This window comes from Ischnura elegans, chromosome 8, assembly GCF_921293095.1.
Source record: "Ischnura elegans chromosome 8, ioIscEleg1.1, whole genome shotgun sequence".
In the NCBI taxonomy this organism is placed as follows: domain Eukaryota; kingdom Metazoa; phylum Arthropoda; class Insecta; order Odonata; family Coenagrionidae; genus Ischnura; species Ischnura elegans.
The window spans coordinates 23,805,035-23,832,694 of NC_060253.1; the positions used below are offsets into that span (position 1 = coordinate 23,805,035).

At 38.4% G+C, this 27,660-nt stretch overlaps 1 protein-coding gene across 3 annotated transcripts in view; it reads right to left on the reverse strand.

Annotated features, from left to right (window-relative positions):
- Positions 1–1,521: 1,521 nt before the first annotated feature.
- Positions 1,522–27,660, reverse strand: part of LOC124163289 (tubulin polymerization-promoting protein homolog) — a 124,445-nt gene continuing 98,306 nt past the window's right edge. The window contains exons 1-5 of one of the 3 annotated variants that reach the window (XM_046540087.1): positions 19,973–20,245; positions 12,057–12,386; positions 10,037–10,179; positions 7,915–8,044; positions 1,522–5,717 (exon numbers count right to left, since the gene is read on the reverse strand). In XM_046540087.1, the coding sequence (XP_046396043.1) occupies positions 5,532–5,717; positions 7,915–8,044; positions 10,037–10,179; positions 12,057–12,386; positions 19,973–20,050 (867 nt within the window). In that variant the 5' untranslated portion in view covers positions 20,051–20,245 and the 3' untranslated portion in view covers positions 1,522–5,531. Of the gene's footprint in view, positions 5,718–7,914; positions 8,045–10,036; positions 10,180–12,056; positions 12,387–19,972; positions 20,246–27,660 lie in introns of those variants that run through there. The other 2 variants (XM_046540088.1, XM_046540089.1) reach the window with 2 other exon arrangements.

Consider the following 27,660-nt stretch of genomic DNA (forward strand, 5'->3'; position numbering starts at 1 on the left):
GTCTAAACCGGTATTTCTAAAACCAAATAATTTGTATATTATGAATACACTAATGGTGGGTAACGAATCGCAATCAATGTCTTTCGTTTTCATTGATGAAGGAAACTACCCTATTCCACTGATTTTTTTTATTTTAAACTATAGGGCACTTGCCGTAGTTGTTGATATTGTCCGATTTGGAGAAAATTTGGGATCCAAGGCCCAGTTCTATGTAGAACTCTTAATAGTTACGAGAGAGTCAGAGGATTAGTGCTCCTAGACAAGTTGCCTCTTACTAGCACGTATAGCGGGCAATAGCTGCAAAGGAAAGACTTTTTGGGAAGGCTGAATCCCCCCCCCACCCAAATGAACCAGCTACGTGCCTGATGCTTCGGAAGCTTCTGATTGAAACAAAAATAGCGATCAATTTAACGCGCGCGCATGCTTAAGGGTAAAACAACACACGATGGATCACTATATCGGCCGCATCGGTAAAAAGGCTTCTTATATGCTGGATTCACTTTTAACGCCCTCTCCAGAAACCTATAGATGGTCTAACACCTTCTGGCACACGTCTAAATAGGCGACTTGTGAAGTAGTACGTAAGTATACCGGTGACGCTGACTTGCCAAAATCTCTAAATAAAAAAACGGGGCAGTCGTGGCACTGGCCGACAGAACTGAAAACTGAAATAATTATTATCCATTTATTTTTTATATAGATTTAATATTATTAAAGAACTAATTTTTCCAGTAATACTCATTTTTCAGCAAAAATTGAAATTATTTTTTTCAGCAAACTGTTTATTATTAAATATATATTAAAATTACGATGTGTATGAATAGAAAGTAACATCATTTATATATTAAAATATAATATGCTTTTATTTCTTTTATTTAATATGCTTTAAACCTATAATTGTTCACTATACACATAAAAGAAACTGCCTTAAATTGTACTGACCTGTATTTTTATAGCGTGTACACTCTTCTGCACGTTCATGCACGAGCTCTTTATATTTAAGGAACTTATACAATATACACTATAGATTTTTATTTTCAATTTTAATATTTTTAAAACAAAAAGACTTTAACAGTCTATATATTAATAATATATTAACAAAGTGTATATATTAATCTCTATTAACAGTCTACAAAATAATACGCACTGTATAGAAAAAGTACATATGTACAGTACTAGAAGCAGACATGCCAGTATTCAGTATGTAAAAGTATAGCGGTGACGCAACCTATACCATTGCATACACTATACACACTATACATATGTATATCTCGATGTAGCGATCGCGGTGTCGGGTCGGTGACGCTCACGCGAATTCTATGCTTTTTCCCCATCCCGCAAAAGTGCTTAACGCCGCTAAAGAAGTTTTCACTTCAAAAATTTCCTCTTGATGGTAATATCTTCCATCTCCAGTTGTCCCAGCACCTTGATCTCCCTCACAGGACGCTGTTTTGCACTGCTGCAGTGGGTAGAGAGAAGGTGGCTACGATCAAAGTGTTTTCAAATGAACTCAACCAATACTTCAATCACAAATTTTTTAATGACATAGTCGAGCTATACAGTTCATTAAATCGTACAAAGGCTCATCACAAATTAAAAATTATAAGTAAGAGTGTGGATTGCATTCTTCATTTGTAACAATGACGTCACCCGCTTCCGTCATTTAAAAGTATAGCGTGGAGGCGGTAGACAAAGAATTTGGGGAAAGAATTTTTAATGTGTGTCACAGTTTCATAGCCTTTTAAAACTCTTTTATTATATTTTGTATATACAAGTACTTCATGCAGTGCACTTCAAATTGCGACAATTTTTACGGTAGTATTTACATAAAAATTCGTTTTACCTGGCTTAACCACAGGATACATAAATAGAGTATGCTCAAAAAATCTTAAACTGGGTTAAAATATCTTCTATCGACGTAGTGATTGTAGGATAACACTCAAGAGGGGAGGGGCAATCACACTGTGAATACAACATGGTGAATGACGGGAGTCTGAATAGATCAGTGACGAAAGGACCGTTACCGAAGTTGAGAATATGTGCTGCGATTAATATTTTTGTACTACTCTCGCGTCCAAAAGCCACGCCTTCGCGTCGAGACCCGCACTGTCTTCGGCTAGCCGCGTGCTTCTGCTGAAACCGATTTTAACTTAAAATACAACGAAAGTTGGCAGTTTTATGGCTGAAAACAATGGGTAATTTGATTACGCCTAAGGATGATCTTTACTTCTTTTGACCAGTAAGCATTCGTTTTTTTATCACATTGCATATATGATTGAAATGAAATTAATGAGAAGCAGAGGAAGAAGGATCACATTCACGACGGCTAGACAACTTAAGAAAAGCGAACAATTTTAAGGAAATACAATCAGCAATCATGTCAGAAAATAAAAAAGTGAGTCGGATGAAAAATATCCAGGCAGAGAGATATAAAAATTGAAGAATCGTCATAAAATTCATCTAGAAAGTTTGAGTGCATAGTTAGTAAGTGACTTTAAAGAAAGTTTAGTTGTGAAGACGAAATTTACGAAAAATGAAAAATCAATCTGGTCATAAATCAAAAAATGCCAAAATGTCCAGTTATTTCTTTGATGCTGCACATACCAGAATGAAAATTTCGGGGGATTAATTCTTTGCAAACGTCTGTGATTAGAAACGGTTGCTTTCCTTTACGTATGGATCGTGTCGTGTTTATTACAGTAAAAGAGGATAGTATCTATTTAATGACTGGTGAGTTGAACGACCGATTCCAAAAGCTAACCTCTACCTATTTTGAATATTTGTTCCCAAACGCCTCCAAAAATATTTCCAAAAATCACATGTAACATTATTTTTTTTCTCCTCCACTTAGTAACTGTTGTTGACGAGAGGGAAGCGATAAGCACACGAAGCCCAAAAAAGTTTTTCAAAAAACCTTTTTCTACATGCTATGCAGATCCATCGATTCTATGCAGCTATACCCACGTTATCCGACATCCTACGTTGAAATTACTCGAAATATTAGTGCAACATAGTTCATTCCATCACGGAAATAATACGTTTTAGCCACAGATCCACCAATTCACAGGCGCAAATACTTCCGTCCGTAATAACCCGTTCACATTACTATCATTTACATTCCCTTGATAATAACTCTGCTGCCCTCACACGCAAAAGGGTTGAACACTATGGTTATGATGCTGATTATGGAAAGTGGCACGTTTCAAAATGGCTTCGGTGACCCTTTAGATATGCATACGTAATTGTACCTACAAAATTCACTGGAAAAATGATTCTGCAGAGGCTTTTCCTATCAAGTAGCTGCTTCAGCAAAAATTTTGCTTCAAATTCCGTTGCCGTATCATCATGAAGTGGCAGCATTCTGAACTACGCATTACCAGACATGCACATAAAATGCGATCGCATTTTATATGCATGTACGATCGTGGGTACAATAGTAATGGAAACGGGTCATTGACACTATAGTAATGTGAATGGGTGTTTTCCATTCATGCGATTCACGCGTCGACTAGTGTTGACTCACGGAAACTCGTTATAGCTCTCAAATTCCTGCGCATTATCGTTTGTTGACTTGTGTCACAACAATCGGCGACACCCAATGGAACACGAAAACCGCGACACAAGTTGACTTGTGTCAACGAGTGTCGATGAATGGAAAGCACCCAATGGGACACATGAACCAAGAGACAATTGAAAAACACTATGCGAAATTATTGACAGGGTCGCATCAACCCGGTAGACGAGAGAAAAGCGGCAGTCGTATCTCCCCAAGGGTCCATCCGTTGGGGAGATGGCGAGCTCTGCCGTAAAAAAGCATGTGTGGTATGCATCGAAATTAGCATCTATCTTATGGTGATAGAAAAACCATCAAGTTAAGTCTTTTTAATCTTCACTATGTCACAGGATTACCTAAAATCTACTCCATCTTTAAAATTGAATAATAATAATGGGAAGGCCACAGTATTGTTGTCGATTTTTATCCTATGATTGCCACGATATCGAATAGATTGATAGTAATATGTTTAAGCATACTTCCCACTCGACCGATCTTTTTTGGTGGCTCACTCAAAACGTATGTCTACATCATGAAATTTTTTTAGGGCACATAAATTTAATCAAAAGTCCACATTAGCTTGTGCCCCAAATTCGACAATTTTGCCTCAGAATTTTCTCAGAAGAATGTTTTCATTTTTAAGAAACAAGCAAATGTTGACAATGCTCCATTCTAATTACCCTGAAGTTTGAAGATGATAGCGTAAATTTTAAATCAGATACAAGTCATCAAAAAAGACAAAATACAAGGGATCGCCCTCTTCAGGCTGGAAGAGATATTACTCCGGGTACGGTTTGCTTCACGTTATGCGCTTTGTGTGCATACAATGAGTGTGATGATTTTTATTTTAGCAATCATGGATATATTTTTCGGACCCTTCTTCAGTAGGTTGAAAAAATTGAATCGAGTGAAATTGACCGGAGTGTCTTTTTCACCTTTCTCTCGCAGAGAGGCGCTAGGATCGAGCGCGCGGATTACAAATTTCAACTCTTCACTCAGTGACTTCAATGTGCTTCCTAGTTTCCGTCCCTGCAACCATAAAGACCGGATTTTATAGTCAGCGGTTTGATCTTGGAGCACGTAATACCAGAAAGGGGATTTTTCATGGATTGCCTGATCCCAACCTGAACGCTTTGTGCAGGGCACTCCGAGTACAGCACTCCGTCCGTCGGATGTGATATCAAGCTGAGGTCCCCTAGGCGCCTTTCGATAAGAGTAGGCTATTGCCGACGCCGGGTTTCTCTCCACCCTTCCTTCCCTATGGCGTAAAACATCTGAGCTGTCGATCCTCTCCTCCAAATTTCAAATTTTGCAACAGATATGGTTAGCACAAACCTGACCTTCCAACCGCGACAACCGGATCGGATCGGACCGGATCGTCTACTGCGCAACGCCTTATGAAGACGCATACAACTCGCTTTATTGGCCTTTTTTGTAGCGAATTGCTCGCATGAGATTTGTACTAACATCTTGAATTTTTCAGGCCACATAAAGTAGAGAGTTAAATATTTTTTTAAATATGACAAGGCAAAGTTACACTTGAAAATGTAAACTTTTAAATATTTTCTCAGATTTAATCTTTTTACGTTCGAGATGTAGGAAAAATCTGTGAAAGGATCCAATGCATATACCCCGAAATTTTCAAAATGACAGCTTAACTATTAAGCGAGCGTACCGTCTCCATAAAATTCCAGTCGAGCAGGAGGTATGAGTTCGCATAAGCTTTCTCTAGGTCTTAAAGTGTACATCGCACTTGCTCTTGTTGATACTGGACGTTTGAAAAAACTGCCAGTATCGTACCGTAAAGAGAAAGGGGATGGAGCTGCGGATTACTTGAAGCGGGGGGTGGGGGGAGATGATGACGAGGCACAAACATTCACGCCCACAAACTTGTAAACACACACGCACTTTGGGTATAATAATATACATATGTCTCTCGCACACTCGAACGCAGCCAAGGCGGTTGTGTGTGGCCACACTAGCGGTTCTTGCGGTACGTGTCCTTGTTCATGTATCCCTGGACGTAGCCGGATCCGTCGGAGACGTCCTTGCGTCCGGCGATCCCTCGTCCCTTCCCGGTCTCGTCGAAGCGCTGCTTGTGCGATCCCGTGTAGCGACTCGTGTCCGTCAGCCTCTCCACCGCGGCCGCCTGGACTGACTGCGCCTTCGGCGGCGTGCGCAACGAGCAAAGGGATGAAAAACAAAAGAGAGAGGGACGGCGAATTAATACATGCGCGAATATTACAGCAGAGGATTCACAAGTCGGCCTCGTGCGGCCGTATTCCAAAACCTGACTCAATACTGTACCGTCCAGGGGCGCAGCTAGGAATGAAGGCTGGAGGGGGGGGTTTAAGGTGCCAATAATACAGGGGTGTGTGGGGGTACCCACCAGGATAAGCGGTAGGTGCGAGGCTAATGAATTGCGTAATTTTAAGATAAATGGTTCAAAATGGTGAGTTTTGCGGCTTTATGAGGGATATTTTATCAATCCTTACACTATTATATTTGTAATATCAATCCAATTAAGTAAAATGGATTAAAATTAAAAATTTCTCTGAGCTCTGGGGGGGCTAATCTCCCAGAAACCCCCTCGCTGCGCCACTGGTGCCGTCATCCTGCCTGGGGATAACTCAAGTTTACTCCGAGCTGTTGAATTGGAGATACTTAATGACTCAAGTTGAGTCAAAAACCATATCGAACTCAACTCACATGAGCAGGATTGAATGAGGGGTTGAGAAGCCAAGGGGTACAGGTAATATTTTTTTCAAAACAGAGTCAGGTACAGAAATTAGGTGTAGAAAAGAAACGAGATCAATTAGATATTCAGAAGTGCATTTAATTTTCCACTGGATGTTAGCACAGAGCAGACTCACTCGTGTCCCTTGGCTGCCGAGTTTTTGCATATTTCTTCTATTTATTCTTGTAGTTACCTCTGTTTAGGAAAATAATCACTTGTTATCCCTTTGATTCTCACCCCTTAAAATTGAGATTTCACTTACATACACAAAAAATAATACATTCACCTGAACTCTTATCATCATGCTCTCCCGCAAACACAAATGTACTATTTCTTATATTCTGGTCAAATGAACGCAAAACATGAATGTACTATTTCTGATATTCTGGTCAAATAATTAACAGAACTGGTAATTTTTCATACAAAATGTTTCAATATCTTAATAGAGTATTTATTTGGTACATCAAGTCAATTTTATGTACTATTTGGCCAAAAATGTTCCCCAAGAAATAGAGTGAGGCTACAAATAATTTAGTTGAATATTTTGCTCTTTACTAGAAGTTGATCGTTTTTTTTTCTCTTTACCCATATTACCATTAAGAACTGACAATACATGAATAATTCCGAATTTAAAAATGTATCATCCCAGCCAGCAAAGGTAATAACATATCCATCGCTCATATCCGCAAAGTAGTATCTCAAAAAAATTCCACTCGGGCCTATCATCAATTTCTAGTCCAGAACATCGAATATGTAAAATTTGAGCAATATAATTGCATCTCAATAATCGTCCATAAAATCGTAAGTCAGATTACCAGTCTACAATGGAAAAAATTTCAGATACGATTATAATGCTCAAATTTTACACATACGATTTTCTGGGCTACAAAATTCAAGATACGCCTCAATTAAATGATTTTTTGAGATGCTACTTTGCGGCTAGGAGCAGTCGATATGCATAAAATATTCTTGGTTTCCATGGATACGTTCCCTCTTGAGAGATATAATATCCAATGTCATTTCAAAACCCCTCTGGCATTACTTACTATATTTTTGAGAGGGATGGTATCCATGGAGACTAGTATAATGTAACCCATCGTGCTGGCTGGGAAATTTTTATATCGAGGTCAGTGACGCCTTCAGGATAACAATAAGCAAGGCTCCGGTTTCCTGGTAATTATGCCACCCTACAACAATTAAATATGCAAATGAGTTGCATATTCGTAAGGATACTGGTGTTGTGAAAACTCTCTGCTCCATTCCGGAATTCATCGGGAGAGAGGTAAAGAAATGGATGAAATAGAAATTGTCTGATAAAAGGAGATTGTACGATATTCAGGTAAGAGTAGCTTGGGGTATGGTGAGTGACTGGATGAAATATTTAGGAGTAGCGATTTTAATATGGAGTTTTTCTGCCCAAAGAATTTTTGACTTTATTTCCAAAAACTATGCGAATACTCCACTGTGATATTTTTTATCAGAATGCGCTTGAAACTAGTCTATTAATGAAATTCAAATTATAATGGCCAGCACGCCCAACGTTATATTAATATTAAGCTCATTGGAGGAGGTAGTGGTGACGTCACGCGTGACGTCCCAGTTTACGTGTTGGAAGGGTGCTTACGGTGACTCCAGTGAAGCCTGGGTTTCCGCAGGACGCCATCTTGCTTTTGATTTCCGCCACCTCCACCTTCTTGTTCTTGGCCAACTCCTCCAGGAACTTCTTATAGTCGTCGAATCCGATCTTCTGTGCCCTGCCAAGGACGATATCCGGTGCGATAAGAGGCATACATTTAGTAATTAATACAATTTATCTTAATGGGTATAAGCCAGAGTGTAAGGCTTACATTTGTGAAAGTATGTCACATTCATAAATAACATATAACTTGGTTTAAATCCGAGCATGCTATGTATCAACCGACCCAGGTTTCAACATAGTAGTAGTGCCTTCATCTGGGTAATATTTAATTACTTGACTGGGTATAACACTTTTTCCTTCTGAAATTATATGCATTACTATAAATTTGTTAAATTCCATCAGGAATATCATTTGACAAATTTGGTCTGCATAAAATTACTGGTTAAATTCTAAATTTAATAATAAATTTTAAACATGCTACATAAAATGATACTAAATAATAATAAATATATGTACAGACTAACTTCACCACATGATATTTCTCTTTATCATTCACATGAATAACGCAACGGCATAATAGCAAGAATTTGTTTTTTTTTAACTTTGGTAGGCCCTTTCCTCTTGCTCTTCTCGGTGAATTTGAGAATCAACAATTATTATTTGTTGTTAAATGCAAACAATAGTCAATACTTAGTCACTAAAAAGTACTACATTAATTACTTAACGGGGGTGTAGTTATGCTTCTCTTAAAGTTTATGCACCAACAATATTTATAAATGTTAATATTGAAGATTTTCTCCAAAACATGCCACAGAAAAATACAAGTGGGTTAAAATTCAAGCGTTTTTCTATCGTAAGAATAATCAAAATTCACGAAAGAAAATAATAGAAAGAAGTCCATAAATTGTTATGTACTTTGTATAAAATTGAGAGAAAACATTTACTTGAAAAATTTCTCAATGCTGTAACACGTTGTGGGCTGCTCTTGTTCCAATTAATTAACTTACAGACGTGGCGGTTATGTCGTGTTACTAGTGTTTTTTTTTGTTTATTTGTTGCAATTTATTATTAAGCCCTTTAAATCCAATTTAAAAAGTTTTCCTGCCTGTTTTTGGATATCATGCTAATAAAAGAATAAATTAACTAACGTATTTTTTCAGTATTTCGATTTGTTGTTTTTTCAATTTAGCTGACTTATTGATTGTTGTCAAGATGTTGAAAAGTTTGTTTACGAGAGGATATTGTTGAAAGTGGAGAGAAGGAGACGTTCCAGTGAATCGAACTGGAGCAGCCGAATGTATTATTCTTCCAGTCTGGATAGCGAAATGCCTATAGGAGGCGTTGCAATGCTTTTCTACTTTCGACACGGGAATAAGACTTTTTAGCAAAAGAATGTCATTGGAGACTGGGACACAATCAACGTGAATGTGAACGCGGTGCCTGTACGTGAGAGATGGCCGACTTCCATCTCTTCACGTTTCTCATTCACGGAGAACCAATCAGGATCCTTCTATGCAATGAGAAACATACATAGTGAACTATAGAATATAAACGGAGAGAAGATATCCGAGCAGCGAACACTTTCGTCTACTAAAGAAGTTTTATAAGTTTTTAAAGGTAAGATACTGCCTCCTAAAACCTTATATTTTACCTTCATACACCTTAAAACCTTAAGGCCATTTTACTCAGGGCTCGAAATTGCACAATTTTATGCATGTGCGAAGGTACAGTCATTGCGTCGTGTAAAGCGGTGATTTACTGGGATACATACGAGAACGCATCGACGTTAAATGAAAATATCCCCTGTTCCAATTTCGTTCGTGAAATTGCGCCATTGCACGCCGTAATGAGAAATTAATACAGTTTGAACACGCGCAATGCGTACGCCGTGTAAATCGGCCTTTACACTCATTGGGTACCTTTAAACATTATACCTTTATATTAAGCGAATATTTTTAATTTACAACGAATTGTTTGTCTTAGAGAGTAAAAGTGCTTTCAAGACAAGCTAACGTTTCAACTAGATGTTGGAAGTATGTTACGCAACGGGTGGATTTAGACAAATCACATCCGCGAAAGTAAAAGCTTAACGGCTGAAAGTACTCACTTGAATTTCTTGAAGTAGATTCCTGTGTCGGTGGTGGTAATTTTCTTTCCGTCGATCACTTTGGCTTGCTTCATCCATTTGTCGCTCTGAGACAGCGTGATGTGCTTACCATCCGACTTGGTGTCACCGAACTTTGAAAAGGCCTGCAATGGGAAATCAGGACTGAGTGACACCACCCTCCAATAAAAAATAGATCATCAACTATTATAGTATTACAACTTATACATAAAATATTACCTACGAGGTAACTTGAGGTCACGCTAAATCATCTTCCAACTTAAATTTGAATGGAAATTGGTATACATTTGGGTTAAATTGAAAACGGTGGTTGAATTCCACATTGATTAAATATAGTACGATGGATATGAATAATTTAAAAACAGTAATAGCTGTGACTCATTTTTTTTGATGCAATGCCAAAATGAAAAAGCAGATATAGTGCTATTTTGAATTCACACCTTAGCCTGGCACACCGTTTGAATGAATTTCAAGCACTTTACTCATACGGGTAATTCCAGGCATTTATTCATAAACCGAGCGGTGAATTGCCTGCACCCAGCCTTGCATTATATCCAAAAGGACATTTTTTGGTCCTCTAGACGACCCAAACGAGTCTTCACGCAAGGGTGCACCCAGGATCATAACTAGGGGGGGGGGGCAAGCCATGGTCTAAGGTGGGGGGGGAGCAAGACATGAAATTTATGAGATTATTTCCTTGAAAAAATACTTTTATTTTAGTTACATATCTTATTCTAATATATATCATTTTTCGTGGGTATAAAGAAAATTTGTGGAATACTTTCGTTTCAATTCAGTTCTGATTTTGCTTAAAGGCTTTTACAATTTTTGCTTCTAGGGGGGGCAATTGTCCCCCCCCCTAAAAAGGTTTTGTTCAGTGCGGGGTCACATTCTTACGTCCAATAGACTCTCCAGAACTTTTGATCCTAATTTTTCCTTACGTGTTTAATTTAATTTTCCCCGACATCAAACAAATAATGCATAACCTTTTCTATGTATAAAAAGGTAAATTGTTTAAAATTATTAAGGATGTTAAAAAAATATATTTTCCTCGATGTTTGCAGGAATGCAGGGCTTGATCTAAAAAAAACTCAAAACTATGTATCAGTATATTCGTTACAGTATATTTTCAATATAAATGCAATTTTACTTTATAGAGATTTCATATAAAAATGAAAACCCTATCGCTGCTATTACTATCAGCGACTCAGAATAAATTCGCCATGCTCTATAAGATCAACTGGGTTCAAAGGTAAAGATGGCGGGTTTTATGAGATTGAAATACACAAGTCCTTCTCTGGAAATTTACGGTCTCAAAACGACGATACCCATACGGGAAAATGTTTTATCAGCGACACAAATTGTTTTCCGGCGAGTAGAATTCTACTCTATGTAAAAATTTAAAGAAAAGGTTAGTGAAGAGTCTGATCATGAATGTAGCGCTTTGCGGTGCAGAAACGTGGACACTTATGATGGAGGACGAGAAAAGACTGGAGGCATTCGAGATGTGGGTGTGGCGAAGAATGGAGAAGGTAAAGTGCACGGAGAGGAGGAGGAACGATGAAGTGCTGGACATGGTGGGCGAGGAGAGGCAGCCTCTGGATGAGGTACGGTGGAGACAAAAGGTAAGGATGGAGCGAGTACTTTACGGGGGGGGATGTTGAAAACAGTGTAAGAGGGTAGAATGTTAGGAAAACGAGGGAGAGGAAGGAAGATAATAGGATTTTTAGATAGATTGAAAGGGAGTAGGCCTTATTGTGCATTGAAGAGGGAAGTGGTTGATGGGGAGGGAGGATCCCAGAATTCTTCTAGTACTCCATGGAAACCTGCCTTAATCGGTAGGCTACTTAAATAAATAAATAAAAGTATTCTACTATCATTATTGTTGTATCATTAAATGAGATTAAATGGGATCTAATTGTATCATTAAATTAATAAATTGTCAGTAATGTAATATTCCACGATCATTAATTCTAGTAACATTACTGGAGCGTCAACTAGCCTTGAATCTTTCCCGGAAGGTGTCTCCCTTTCCTGCGGGCGAATCCGCGCCCCCGGAGGCCCCAGATGGAACGGGACTCTGGCAAGAGGGACTGCCCCCGGCCGAAGCGGGGGTGCTGCTACCCTTCTTGGGGGTAGAGGCGGCCGCCGGGCTGGGGGTGGCGTTGTTCTGCAGTGGCGGCTCTGCCTTGGCCGGAGGCGGCGTTGCAGCGGCGGCCGGGGGCGCTTCCGTGGCGGGGGCGGGGCTAGGGGGCGCTGGGCTCACCGGCATTGGACTGGCAGGGGCAGCGCTCAGCTTCTCCTGATCCGCCGCCGCCGCAGCGTCTGCCATCTGTTGGAAGGGATCGAAAGCAAGCAATCAGAAATAATGCCGAAAAATTCCACGAAGTCGGACGTAGAATTTGTACAAATATTTTCACTGTTTCCATTTATTTTTCCGCGGCGACTATAATGAACGGCGGGTTGCCCAGCCGCATGCCTGCAATATTTCACTTCGGGTAGTAGCGGGAAGAATTCAAATCTATCATAACCATGCTGCACCATTTTAAAGTTTGCAGCAAAAATAATGACCCAGGCCGCGCACCCTAGACACGTGGCTAGGGGGTTGGGGTTTTGGAGCTCCATCCCCCTGTTTCTACTCGGAAATTCTTTCCCCTGTGGCGACTACACGCAATACATCTTCAGGGGAGATCACAGGCCAGGAGTACTCATCTTCTGACACACCATTCTTGCGCTATTCTCGGTCTCAGTATGTTCTTTTTGTGTTTTTTCTTTTCATTCAGACTATATATTTTGAAATCAGTATCAGAATTCATTTTAAAATTACTCAAAAAGATAAACAAAAAGATCCCTCGTTTACTTCAAACGAAATATATACTTCGCAGACTTGGTGATGGGTTTCCGGGTTAATAATTACTAATAATAGTAATAATTACTTCGCAGACTTTTTTAAATGTACGATTTTCCGTGGATGAATGGACAACAAAATATCACGACAGACAACCCACAAACTTCGCACTTACCCCTCGCTTATAACTATCCAAATATGACAATAATAATAAATTTATTACTCCAAATTTCTCAAATTTACAACTTAGGTAACAAAAAATGAAGGAGCTTTAGGAGGCTTCAGTGGTTAAGACCAGTGTGAAAGCGACCATCCCAAAATTTGAATGCAACGCTAGGCACAAAAAATTAATCCAGTCCCTCCATCTAATTATGAGAAAGTAGCAGCAGGATTAATTTTCTAGAATATTTCAAGGTTCATCCACATGACCAGGCTCAGGAAGCCGATGATAGTAGCCGATGATGATAATGCAGTGTATTGAACAGATGTTCTTTTGTAATTGAAGTCTCTCTAAAAAATACCGGAGATTCTAAAACCGGTCCGAACTCTCTTCGATCTTTCATGCCCGAAGGCAAGAATGCACACCTTTTATAATTGACGCGATAAAAGAACAAAACACTCTCGCAATTAGGAAAGTGCTCTTTCCTTATATGCATTCGTATAAATCATAACATTCGGATGCTTTTAGGTAGATATAAATAACGAAGGCATTGTCGTTGCGTGATTGGATCTCCCGCTTAAGAGAGGTACATTCGAGATTTAAAGTTGAAAGTGCAACATAAAAATCGCTTCACGTATGTTTTATCAAAAATACTCTTCTCAATTTCATCCTGTAATATTCTTTGAAGAACGAAGGCATTTTCGTTTAACCAGGGTCTTTGAAGAACTCAACATTTCTCCCATTATACGAAGAGAAGTGGCATCATAATATTATTTATTTACTTTATTTGTGTTCATCACCCCTAAAGCAGCACATTCATGGGGTTAACACAAATAACAATGGACTCTCAATATAGCTAAGCTACCCAAGTGGGACTCGAACCCACGACCCTCGGTTTAGCAGGCAAGGATTGTACCCTGCAGCCACGGAGGACGGCAAAGTATAAATTTATTCATTCTCCTTATTCTTGCAAAGAAGCATCGATGACCATTGCGTTTTTAGTTACGAGTTTTCTTACTTATGCTGATAAGAGGGAGTTTGGGGGGATCATTGCATTGGTTAAGTAAGAGAAAGGTTTAATTTTTTCGGGAGTTAAAGAGGAGACGTCAAGAGGAGAGTTATTTACAGGATAGAAAACGCCTAGAATTATATAGCGTAAAATCTAAAAATGATAATTTGTTAATTAATAATTCTAAACGATTTTAATATTACTACTTTTGGCAGCAATAATGTGAAATTTCTAAAGAAACACTTCAAATATAGCTTTGAATCTATAGAATTTTTTTTGTTAAAATTTAAAAATCTTACGTAAGAAAGTGGGGAAAGGGTCCGGCATATGCTTATTTATGCTTAAAATTCTCTCTAACAAACAAAAAAACACTATTGCAATTATAAAAGGGCTTTTTCTTTCAATGTATTCATATTTTTTTTACCATTTTTGCCATATGAGTGCTTTCATTTAGGTATAAATATCGACGAGTTGGGAGATCAGATATCTTGCCCGCGTTAATCAAAAGTGTGTCTTAATTTGGAGGGATCATAGATGACCAAAAGTATGCTTACATAATACCTGAACGAATTCATTCTTGATCTTTTTCTTGCAAGGATGCAGATGCATGAGAATGGGCCCAATACGGTAACTTAAATTTCTGACCAAAAAAATTGTCATAAATAATAGCTCACGAAAAGAGCGTCTAAATTATAATCAATATTTTGAGGAATTCCAAGGAGAAATTACGTCATTTCGAAAAAAAAACTTTGCAAATTTCTCAAATATATTTTTGAACGACCGGTTTCGTCGCCGTATGACATCATCTGGTATGAATACAGGAATTACCGGCTCTTAAATACACGAGGTCACTGGGGGCGGAAGGATAGTGGCAAAAGGTGGAGGAATGTTGTCTGAGTGAAAGAGAGAGTTGAAGTACATCATTTAGTAAAATCCCCATCATAATGCCGATGTAAAAAAACTGTGGCAATGTAATAAAGTATGGTCGAGGTAGAGTTGGTTGGTCAGAGATTGGGGAGGAGGAATTTTCAAACGAGAGGGAAAAAAGTTTCCCTATCGACAGATACACAAAACTTACATAAAATCCATTTTTGACAACTTTCGCGAGCATTTAATATCGAACTCCTACATATTTATTCGATTAGATTATTACAATGGCATCCAGATATGTTGATTATCTGTAAACCGAAAAAATCATCTAACCCTTTATACCGATAATAATTACCACTTATTTTATATATCACCATTTTCACCAAGGAATTCACCAAGGAATCAGAATAATCTCTCTTCACCTTAATAACAGTTAAAGGTTTCTTTTCGCCTTATGACGCATCTAAGCGTTCAAGATCCAACTTTCATTATAAATTAGTATGTTTTCGAAAAACTTAGTACATAAAGTAAAGTCACAGCATACATGAAATGATCAGGCAACGGCAATAGGCCCATAAAACTGAATTATTTTTACACACCACATTCCAGTAGCATGTTTTTTACTCTTCCATAACTACGGAACATACCATGGTCGTGCTCAGTATGAAGCCTTGCAGGAAATTTATAAATAACATTTCTCTCCTTAATACTTTTCCATCGACGGCCTATATATGGGGACATCCCGCTGTTTCCGCTGATTTCTTAAATGTGCCGGCCGCATCGACATGTGACTATCGTTTTCCGCAACCGCGCAGCTATTCCAGATTCGCAGCCGCGGGATGCCGGACAAGGAATTCGCAACAGACTTAAATCGCATTAGCTGCTTACTCTCTCCACTACTCCGCCATTAAGTTGTACAGCTGTATTTGGAGATGACTTAAAAATCTTAGAAGTTGTTCCACTTTCCTGATTAACGGAAAAAGCCGCTAATTTAAAATACAGATTATTGTCTATTGGTGCGCCAGACGTCAGATAACATTAACAACATTGAAATATCCTTGAGAAAGAAGAGAATATATTTCATTTTTAACGGAATGAGCATATTTGTTATAATACCTTTCTGAGATATGAAGTGAAACACTGCACTTTCCACATAAAAATTTATTACACTAGAGTCGACATGTTTCGCTGCACTGCAGCATTATCAAGACTCTTATTATGAATTATTAAGACATTATCAAGAGGAGTCTTGATAATGCTGCAGTGCAGCGAAACATGTCGACTCTAGTGTAATAAATTTTTATGTGGAAAGTGCAAAGTGTTTCACTTCATATCTCATAATGGATCTCCACAAAGTATCTGCCTCATCCATCCAATTCATAATACCTTTCGAGGTGTGAAGAAAAACAAAAGGGCAAAATGAAGTAAGGAGTGTGAGACGTAAAAGTAAAAAAATCGAGGACCAGAGATAGCTGATTGGAGGACAAGAGATTTGTAAAAATACGCGTTTTGTTAATTAAAAAATGCTTTCAAAGAGGAATAGCCTGGGACCAGGAAACGCCTCGCGACGAATTATTGAAAAAACGCTGCCCCGCTGCTCAACCTTTTCATTCGCACTTAACCTCTTCTCCGTAACGCATTTCCTGTTTCAAACCTACGCTATCGCCTTCAGATTTTCAAGATAAATGAGGCACGTATTTTTCAATATTTGAAAGTGTCTCACGTATGAAAACTGTTCAACTGAGAACGAACTGCAGTAAAATTTTCAAATTTAATAAATAGGCAAATTTTGACACCGGCCCATTCCGATACAGCTATAAACTTTTCAGAGAGTACCCTAAGTTTAAAAAACAAGCTATGCCTTGAAAAAAATAAAAGGGAGTGGTGTATTGAATTTCCTCGCACTGGAAGAGAAAGAGATTGTAAAATAATCCTAACAAAAACTGTCATGAATCTCCTACACCCTCTAAAAATTTCTAAATGAATGGGCGTAGTTCAAACAAGCGCCATTTTCCGGTCGTTAATTGTCGCAAGGTGTTCTTTGACGGCGGACTCTTTTCTCTTCGGAAAGAGGGGTGGGGTGGGAGCTTTGTGGGGCGGTTGAATGGGGCAGTGGCCGCTAATGGGGCAGCGAAACTAGAGAATGACCTCCCCCACTCCACCGACGCGACGCTTGACGCTCCTCGCGAGAGTCAACACATTTTACGAATTCTCGAGATATTTGTTTTCTTTTTTCCGATAGTGTTTATTTTAACCCAGGTGAAAGAAAAAAATGGAGGAAAGAAACGAATTTTGAGCAAAACAAAGTTAATATAAACAAAGAAATAATTAGATATATACCACGATTTTATTGCCCATGAGCCATTATTTTATTTACCATTTTTCCCTGTGGAAAAAATTAGAATATACCGAATATTTATGGTTTTGGCGGTGTATACAATAAGGTCTTTAAAAGAAAACTTCAATTTATAATCAAATTTTATTTCAAGAATTCATTGTTGTGCATTTTAAACAATAATAAAAGTTGTAATGAGCCCATTTGTGGATGCTAAATCGAGACGGCGACAATTGTGGTGATAACTTAGGGAAAACTTACACTACATTGACACCAAAACTAAAACTCATTTATATTTTTTTATACATTATTAGAAAAAAATTATTTACCATGCACCTATAGCGAAACGAATTTATTTTTCAGTTGAGAGTATTTCCATAAACAGTTATTCACTTCCACAGAATCTCTATTCTCAGTCTCAATATGTTTTTTTTGTGTCTTTTTTCATTCCGACTATATATTTTAAATTCAGTATCAGTATCCATTTGCCAATAGGGTAGTTTCCTATTATTTTTTTATTGCCTAAATCGAAAGATTATTACTCATGGAGTGCGTATTTCACGCTCTTAGATTTTCGAATGACGATATCTATTTTTCGCGATTAAATGAAAAGTGAAAATTTTCAAGCGCGCGAAAACGCGACGGCTAAGTAGGAATGATTGGAAAAGTCCGTGTGACGTATTTCTGGTTCCAGCTGTCGGCGTGTGAGGTGACCTTGGGGCGAGGCTTGAGCGCTGATACTACGCAGGCTGCTGGTAGGTAGCTGAGTACCCTGCTACCAGGTAGCGCTTGGCTTAAATAAGGATCATCATTCCCATATCAAACGAAGGAAACTTTCCGAACTTAGGTATTCTTGATGTGTGATTATTATGAGATGTTTCCCTGAGCTCTGTGCCTCATTCATGAATTGGTAATCTCAGACGATGTAAAACTCCTATCTACTCATAGAGAAACTAGGTCCCTATGGCGTCACGTGAAGTGGAATCGCATGGGCGCCAATCTGGCCCTTTTGAATGCGGTTAAAATTGACAATTGCCATTCGTCTAAACTGGGATTTCTAAAACCAAATAATTTGTATATTATGTGTTCACTAATGGTGGGTAAAGAATCGCAATCAATGACTTTCGTTTTCTTTGATGAAGGAAACTACCCTATTGCTCAAGACAAAATAGGCGAAAAGACCCTTCTTTTCTCCATAGCGTGACTAATATGCTCTGTTGCTCCATGCTATCGTATTTTTCCGGAACCTACAAATTTTTGAAGTCAGAAATTCCCGATTAAAATTCCACTCCCACCCGGCACTCAAATCTCCGACGATCAACTCCGGCACTGAACTTTGACACCACTCCTTGGCGCGGAGCTCATGGCCGCATACGACAACGCATATGGTGGGCACCTTAAAAACGATCTTCGAGTATATTTATCCGAATAGTACAGAAATATTTTCTTATTATTATACATTTAAAAAAATCTGTATTATCGTATATAATTATGCAATAAAAACAAGTATCTCATTCATGAGGTTGAAGAGCATAAAGGATTATTTGGTGACAATTGCAAACCAAATGTATCAGTAACCGAAAAAAAATAAGTGCGTTTCAAAAAATTAAAGTAAATGAAACTGAATGATTATCAAAACAAATTTATCAGATTCAAACAAGAATTAGTCTTCAATAAATCAGTAAATTTCAATAAAAACCTCATTCCTTAGTAGTAAGTAAACAGGAATCGCGTAAAAGAAGGAACTTCGTATGAATATTTGCTATTTGATTCGGTCTGTTGCTGGCACTAAGTGCCGCTGCTTGAAGGAGCAAATGAAGAGTCATAGTTGTATCTATAGACGTTGATACATACAAGATTACGAAGATAATAAATTAAAAACGGTGGACTGAGTTTTGAGCAGGACTTTATTATACTGTACGAAGGAAATCCATACATATTAATTGAAAATTTCAAAGTATGCAAGAGAAATTAACGAAATAAATGCAAAAAAAAAGATCTGATGCTTTCCCGGTGAATGTTGGTAGCGAAAGCTTTTTGGGTGCTCCACCGGGTAATCTCCTCCATTGCTGCCGACGTTCCGGCATACGACTCGTACTTAATCCTCAGGGCGGAAAGGAATACGTCACTAAGAAAAGCCTTTATACAACTCTTCCTATCAAATTTCAGCCAAAGAGTGGGAGAAAGGAGAAGTATTCTAAAAATATTAAGGACCCTTGCGTAGCGCTGTCGAACACTTTTAAAGGTTGCGCAGCCCATTAATAGGGGCTTAAAATCAGGTCCTTCATTTAGCCTGAGCAACCTTCACTAAAGTAATAAATATAACATAAAGAATTTTTCACTCCAGTATAAAGACGGCATTATTCAGAAAGATGGCAATGTAAATGTTAAGGATAAACAACAACACATAGCAACCGTTTAATGCATAGCAACCGTGTAATTCATAGTAACTATCGATACCTCCACTGCACAAACGCTCAAAAATCTCCCACCGAATCAAATCCGCTCATCTAGTACTACTAGGGCTACTAGGTGAGCGGATTTGACTCGGTGGGCGATTGTTGAGCGTTTTTGCAGGGGAGGTATCGCTATGTACTGTCAGTAAACGTATAGCGCCAGTAGTCAGGACTAAATCTCTCAGCGGTGAAGTAGCTACCTAAACTAAAGGGCATATTTCCTTGTATTGATGTACGTACTTGATCTAAGGTGACGATGGCCTTGAAATCTTCGTGGACCCTCATGGTGTACACGGTGGTGCTGGTGCACACCTCCATCTTGGATCACACTCGCGTTACGCTGTCGAACACTTTAAAAGTTTTCGAAGTCACTTAGTTTTCGAAGGGCCTTCCTCACGACAACAGAGGAGGGACAGGGTTAGTCCCACGGTGGCCCCGACAATGAGACGGAGGAGCTGCGGAAGATTGTGATGGTGTATGCGCGCGGAGGCGGTCACGGCGGTTGAATGAAAGGATGGGAGTTAGTGATTTGGTGAAGAGAGGAAAGTTGATGGGGTCGGGGGAGGGCGCCAGCGGAGGGGTAAAGCGGAATGGGGGGGGGGGAACTAGGAGGGGCGGTTGCCGAAGAGAGAGTCTGTTTATATTCGTGAAATCAACAAGCCACATGAGTGAAGATTTCGTTCAAAATTTTTAGCATATTCTTAAATGCCAGAATCAAACGATCTTGACCTCAAGCTCAAACTCGTATCAACCTGCTTTCCATAGTATCTATAGGCCGACTATGTGATATGGCCGGCTAAGTCTTCCTCTTAGGGTTTTCAGAACACTTTTTCTCTCTCACTCTTCGAAGCCCTTCCTCAAAGCTTATATCCTGTTCATAGAGAGAATTAGCGATAAAGCACCCGTGCGGAGAACTTTGGGTAAGATTCCAGTACTCGATCGAAGAGAAAAATTTTAATTAAATATTTTATAATAATTGCATGAAAAATACTTTTCTCTGATGTTCAAGATATTTTGAGAGAGCCTAGTTATGAAGCAAAACAAAGGGTCCATAACACCAGAGACAGTTTCGCTCCATACTGATCATCAATACTAGCTGTATGCATGCATTCCTCGATATGTTATCACCCATATATAACTTACAATGCTAAGTTTCTTTTTCTTATACTAACTACTAGGTTTATTTGCATGTTAGCATGTACGTGTCCTAAGCACTCTTCTAGTTTCAGGTCTGACCGCATGCTGTTGTCCTGTGCGCTTGGCCTGTGTTCCGCTTGAAGCGAGCGCGTTTCTGGTTAAGGCAGGGATATGTGCTGCATGCCTGGTGTGGAATCACCCCATACCACACACCTTGGTAGTGGATTGCACGGTAACTAGTAGATTTATTATTATTACATAAATTGTTACAAGTCGACCATGAAGTCGGGTGGTAACATAAAGTCAGGAAGTACAAAAATATAAAATGCAAAGTACCAGCTAGGTTGGTAAGTCACATAGATACACCACACACAAAAATATACACAAACCAAAATACAAAACAAAATACTAAGACAAAACAAAATACTAAGAATATGAGATATTTCACATATTGCATTAATGAATGACATCAACATCATAAGCCACCAATCCTAACGATGCAGCTCTCCATTCTGCTCTCCTTTCTGCTAGGCTTTTCATAACGACGTATTTTTTAATAACATGTCTGTGTAAATAATTCGGGACCGTCCCCTACCCTTCTTCCTTCTTCTGTATCTCTACGATTGTTTTCATTGGCCTACCATGCCACATAATGCGGCCAACTAAGTTGTCCCGTCCGGTGGCGGAGCGAGGGGGGGCTTTTGGGACCCCTCCCACCCCCCAGAGCTCAGAGATATTTTTTAGTTTAATCTATTTAATTCAACTGGATAAAAATTACTTATAGAATAGTGTAAGGATTAATAAAATACCCCTCAGAAATCAAGAAATCAACTCACCATTTTGAACCATTTATCTTAAAAATTTTCTGGGGGAGGGCACCCGCACTTCCCGATAACCCTGGGGGGTATTAAGTATCCCCCAGACCGCCGGTATTTTGCGCCTAACCCCCCGCCCCCTCCCCCCAAGCCTTACATCCCAGCTGCGCGCCTGGTCCCGTCTTCTCCTTAAGGTTTATAGAAGACATATCCTTTCTCCCACTCTTTAGCTGATATTTGAGAGTCGTAAAAAGCATTTGCTTAGTGAAGCATCTCTTCTTTAAATCCGCTATAGCCTCTCAGATGTAACGCATTCGGGCCCGAGCCTTGTCTTTTTTTAAATAAATAATATATTTTTCTTTATTTTTCAACCAGCATCCATTCACTACGGACAATTTAATGAAAAATATCAAAGGAAATCAGCATGTATAGGTTATTTTGCCGGAATTAATATAAAACTGCAGCAAAGTAAAGCGCTACACTCCAAAACTCAGTCTTCACCGGTCTCTCCTTTAAACTCTTGCAAAAAGATCCTCTCACAAGATCGTTCATGTTCATGAACGCCTACTTTGCTAACGCAAATCTCTTCCTGATGTCCTTACTGATGTATCCATTTTCCTCTAACGTGCTGCTCAAATAGTCGAATTGCTCCACCCGCTCAATTCTATGACCGCGATCACATTCCCAGCACGCGATGCTTGACAAAACAAACTACACGGAAAACAATATTTGCTGATGATTATCAAACTGGTATTTTTGTTATATATACTTTAACTTTGATGCAAATAATAAAGCAATTAATTTATTTTATCAAGAATTCTTGCAGAATTTAATCGTACATTTCGAAATTTCATAATTTTGCCCATTTTACGAGAGAGACTTTATATTTATTTTGCGGAAACTTACATTAGACTCCTAATTTAATGGTTTTCAATCAGAACAATGTTTTTCAGGTGGAAAATCATTCATATGCGCACGCTACGTCGCTTTTATTATCCTTTTGATCTTAGTAGTTTTTATCAAAGTTCTGCGGCCATTTTGTTAGTATTTATCAAACTGCATTTATCAAACTGGTTTGTTAAATGTTATCAAAATATTCATACTGCCATTTGAACCCAAAGTTTCGATGAATTTCATTATAAACTCAGATTTCTAAGTAAACTTTTTTTTCTGTGTAGTTATCTAGCGGTGGATTTTGCCCACGGCGACAATACGGCGGACATAAATATTTGCGAGTGCTCAATTCTGCTTATCTAGGCCCGCGGTTAGGAGGAAGAGTCAGAGGCAGATAGAGAGAGACACGCACATGCGTATAGTTGGTTGAAAAGGGGAGTGGTTGCCGTGTTTTCGATTCCGTGGGAACATCGCTTTCTCCTCGCGCAGCGCTCACTTTCCGAACCCTTTTTCCCTCACCGCTTTTCTCTCGCACTTTCCGAATATGAGCCGCGCGTTCTCCCCCATTCACCTCCACGGAGGAAATGACGAGGGCATGAATATTAAAAATCAAAAGATGGCAAACTCATCACTTCGCCGTAATACCTTTTCTGAGGTCGTCACTAATCCACGTGAGGCTACTAACAGATGAATTCTATGTAAAATTTTCGTGATATCTTAACTTACAACAGACGATGAATTCGGCCAGCTAAGACGTAAATTATGGCTGTGTCAGTTGGAAATTAATTTTAATCGCATGTGGGTTAAAAGTGCGTTATACTCACATTATCTAGTCAACATTAATGGCCTTCACGTTTGATAGAAAATTATAGTAAAATTATGCCTCAATAAATGAAATTCAAACAATGGATACATTAAAATATCACCAACGAAGATAATATTCCACAATACTACAAGGGTTGAATACCAAGGGGTGCTTACATTAGCCTTAAACAAACTTTTAGCCTTCACTGCGGAAAGTTTGTCCTTTTTCTTTGCAGCTCCATAGCCCGTAGAGCAAACTGGGATAAAACAAGACCTTAAACCCATTTTTCCCAAGATATAACTACATTCCCCTGTCAACTACAAATGTCCGTAATAAGCCGCCATTCAATACAACAATCGCAGTAGCCTTAGGTCAACCTTCGGTTGTTCCCTGCTGCCATCTGACGTTCCGGTTCAAAAAAGTGAAAATAAAAACAATGAAAACGCGAGAAACTTGATATCGCTAGACGAGGATATGAAGGAGATAAACATCGCTTTTACATCAGGCAGCACTCACCGCTCGTCTCGGCGAAATATTTAGCCAACGGACATTTCAAGTCACTTAGGAGTGGAGATGACCTTTGAGCTCTCCCTTTATGGTACAAATTGAAAAAAATAGCTCCTTCCAATTAAACATTCCGCTTGAAGCGTTTGGCGAAAATCGAAAAAAAACAGCTGAATAACGGGTATAGGGGCGTTCACTCAAACTAGTCAACGAAATTTATTGAAAGGATTCCGTGCAAGAAAGGAAAAGATAAGTTACGGCGAAAAAATACCTTTTTCATTCAGCCAATCTCTCACAAGCTAAAACCGAAAACAAACGCAAATTTTATTTGAGAATGATTCGAGGAGACATCGAGGTAAATATTTTGTGGAAGACATGAATATTTTAGGCTTTTATCTTGGAAGCCCAAATAACCTTTTGGTAGCTGAAAAATAGAGATAAGAAATATAGCGTATCAATGTAAATGTGCTTAAGGAAAAAATTCAACGAAAATAACGGGACACGCATTGAGATAAATATTTAAAAGATGTGCGGTGTAGAACATGATTTTGTTACAATTTATCACGGATTGAACGCAAAAAGCGAAAGCTTCTGCCCACTATGTATGACTTGGTAAAGTCAATAGATAGACTTTCGGCTATTGATTCATAAGATACTTATGCAACAATCGAATAAAGAATTCCCTGAACCTTCAAAATAACCGTTTTATCAACTTATTCAAGGTAAAAATCCATTTTTAACCAGAAGTTGCAACCCGAAGAGCATTTAAATTTTACCAACGGCTGAAAATATTATTTAACATCCAAATAATGGTATAACTCACTGTTATACGTTTTTTTATTAGATTAGTACTACAAAAATTTTAAGCATTATCTAGCCTTAAAATTGAATAAAAAATGAATTCACTATGATGGGTAAATGAAATAGTAAAATTGTAAATTAAAGAGAGGTATTCTGGTGTTTGCCGCGTGATGTATCGGAAGTGTCCCGACGTTTCGTGACCGAATGCTGGTCACCTCTTCAAGGGAATAGTGCTGGAGTTTGGTTCTGCTGCCTTTATATTTCAGGTGGGCTTTAATCAAGGGAGTAAAATTTCAGTTTAACTAAGATTTGAAAATGAATTTTTACTCATTGGTAAACATGATGAGACGGAATAAGTAAAAAGCGTGAAGGTGAGAATTTCATGCATTCCAAATGTAGATTAGTTGCATTTTTACTTAATAACATGTCCTTAGAAAACGACCAGCAATAGAGAGAGAGAGAGTCAAATTCTGTTCATGAGGTACCACTCCGTATTTTGGTAAACTTTTTTGACCAATAGCTCATATAAAAATATATCAACAGTGGCAACAAAATTATATTTCATATGATGTGCATCACACCTCTGTTTGCAGTGAATCATTTCTTGTAGCAGAATTTCATGCATGGAATTTGATGCCAACTGAAGTTTAGAATTGCATATCTATTAAAACATTTACACTAAAATATTATGATTATTTAGTTTCTCGGGAATAGTATATGTTGTTCTTATTTATTTTCAAATTAGTTTTCTTGTTATTATGGTTCCTTTTTTGCTGTGCCGTCTTGTTATTTGTTTAGTTAGGAAGCATAAGACTTTTTTTTTTAAGTTTTATCGAATCCGGCTTGGTGTAAAACTACATCTTTTTTTACTTGGGTATTTGCATTTGTTATGTCATGAGATGGGAATTCATTATTCATAGTCATTTCAATAAATGAAAATTTTATCTTTTTTGAGATTAACTGTTTTATAATTAATGTTCCTGCGAACAACATCATATTGGATTTATTCTTATGGATTTTTCTTCTGCACAATAAATATTTTTCTATCCATCTATTACATCTATTTTTACCCATCTATTCTATTTATTTATATCTAGCTATAATATGATAGTTACGCGCTAATATATCAAAATAGGTACGTCGGGGTATAGTTTTGTTTGCGGCAAAAATCTTTCGCTCAAAACGAAATTCACAGGTGTAAAAGAAGAAACTCAACGGGGGAGACTTGAATTTGAATCTAATCGAAATGCCTCGTTCCGGAATCATCAACGAAAAGGCGCTGACTAACCAACTCCCACTTTCTTCGAGTCCGCATTTGGCGAAATTGGAAAAGAGCGAGCCATAATAACTCGAGGGGAAAACTTTCCTCAAGCAGCAGCATCCAATGAGTGGGGCAAAAAAAATTATCAGCCGCCAAAAGGAACAGGAAACATCCCGGGCGGCGCGTGGACCAGAAGCTTTCGCGGACATTCCCAGCGTAGCTGCGAGTTGCCGCCTTCTTCTGTCTCCCTAGCACGCGATTGAGCTCTTCTTCAGGAATCCTCCAATGTACAAGGACCTTTCCCTTGTATTACAACCTCGCCAGAGTGGAAAGGCTTGCGCGTTTTTATAAGATGGGCAAGTGGGGGTGAATTAAATGGGAGACTCTCGTCAATGAATGAAATTCAAATTCTTATTTCATATATGACTGTAAAAAAAAACCACCTGGCATTGTCCTCTGTGTGTATATTTATTTTATCCACACATAAAACTGATTGAATAAAAAAATATTTTTCACGTTTACCTTTAAACACGATTACCAGTGCAAGTTAAGCCTCAATCACTTTTTCCGTCCCTTCTGAGTGATAGAAATATTAACACATTAAATTTAACATTAAATTAAAATTGCTGGCACAATAATAACAGAAAAGAAAAAAATCATTTATTGAAATGTCTATGTATAATGATTCCCCATTTCATAACATAACAAAACATACCTAATGCATATACCTATGTAAAAACGCAAATGGAATAAATAATACACCAAGTAGTTTTTGGATACAAACACAAAGAAATCCTGTATTTTTAACTTAAAAAATAACTAAATGGTACAGCAGGACCTTTGTTATTCGATGATGGTCAAGCTATCTCTCCAATGATGGCGGAAAAATGACCGTTTCACGCAATCATTTTCCGCGATGTCTCCAGGGATGGGATGCACATCACTCGTCACGTCCAAGGAGGTTGTAAATACCTGGAGGGGGCACCACTGGTTCCGAGCATGGGGCGAGGTGTGGCCGGAATGGGGGTGCTTGGGTAGGACAAGCCACGCCCACTTTGATCAAAACATTGGCAATCACATAAGAGTCAGTGCTAACTATTTGGTGAAATTTATGGTCATAACTCGTTAATAAATTAAAATAAACTGTGGAATGAACAATGTAAACCTTTATTTCTTACTTCATTGGTAGGCTTCGCGAACTTATGTCTCAAACATGCTTTCCCGGGGAAAAATTATTATCAATCACTACGGTTACGTTCTACTACCAGCTTAGCAGAAAATAAAATTTCACGAGAGTAAACAAGTCATTTCCCTGCACCTAATTTGTATTTAATTCATCATAGGCAATGGAAATCCAACAATTACAGTAAGTACAAAAGTATATTTTATAGGATATGCCTCCCTACTAGTAAAGTTCCTAACAGGGCATAGAGTTTATATATTAATAAAAGTACTTATCGCGAATAATAGGAAAAATGATAGCGCAAAGCTATGAAATAGCAATTCTTTATCAAAATTCTATCGGTCGAGAACGATTGAAGCGTCCCTTTAAAACAGGAATGAAATTCTAAACTAAAACTCTAGTCTCAAACGAATTATTTTTTTAGAGCGCAAATACAACGAATGTCGGAATGTGAAAACGCGTTTTTTTTCCAGACCACACACGCTCTCTTCAGAGAATTTGTCCGTAAGAGGGAGGGATTCTCTCCTA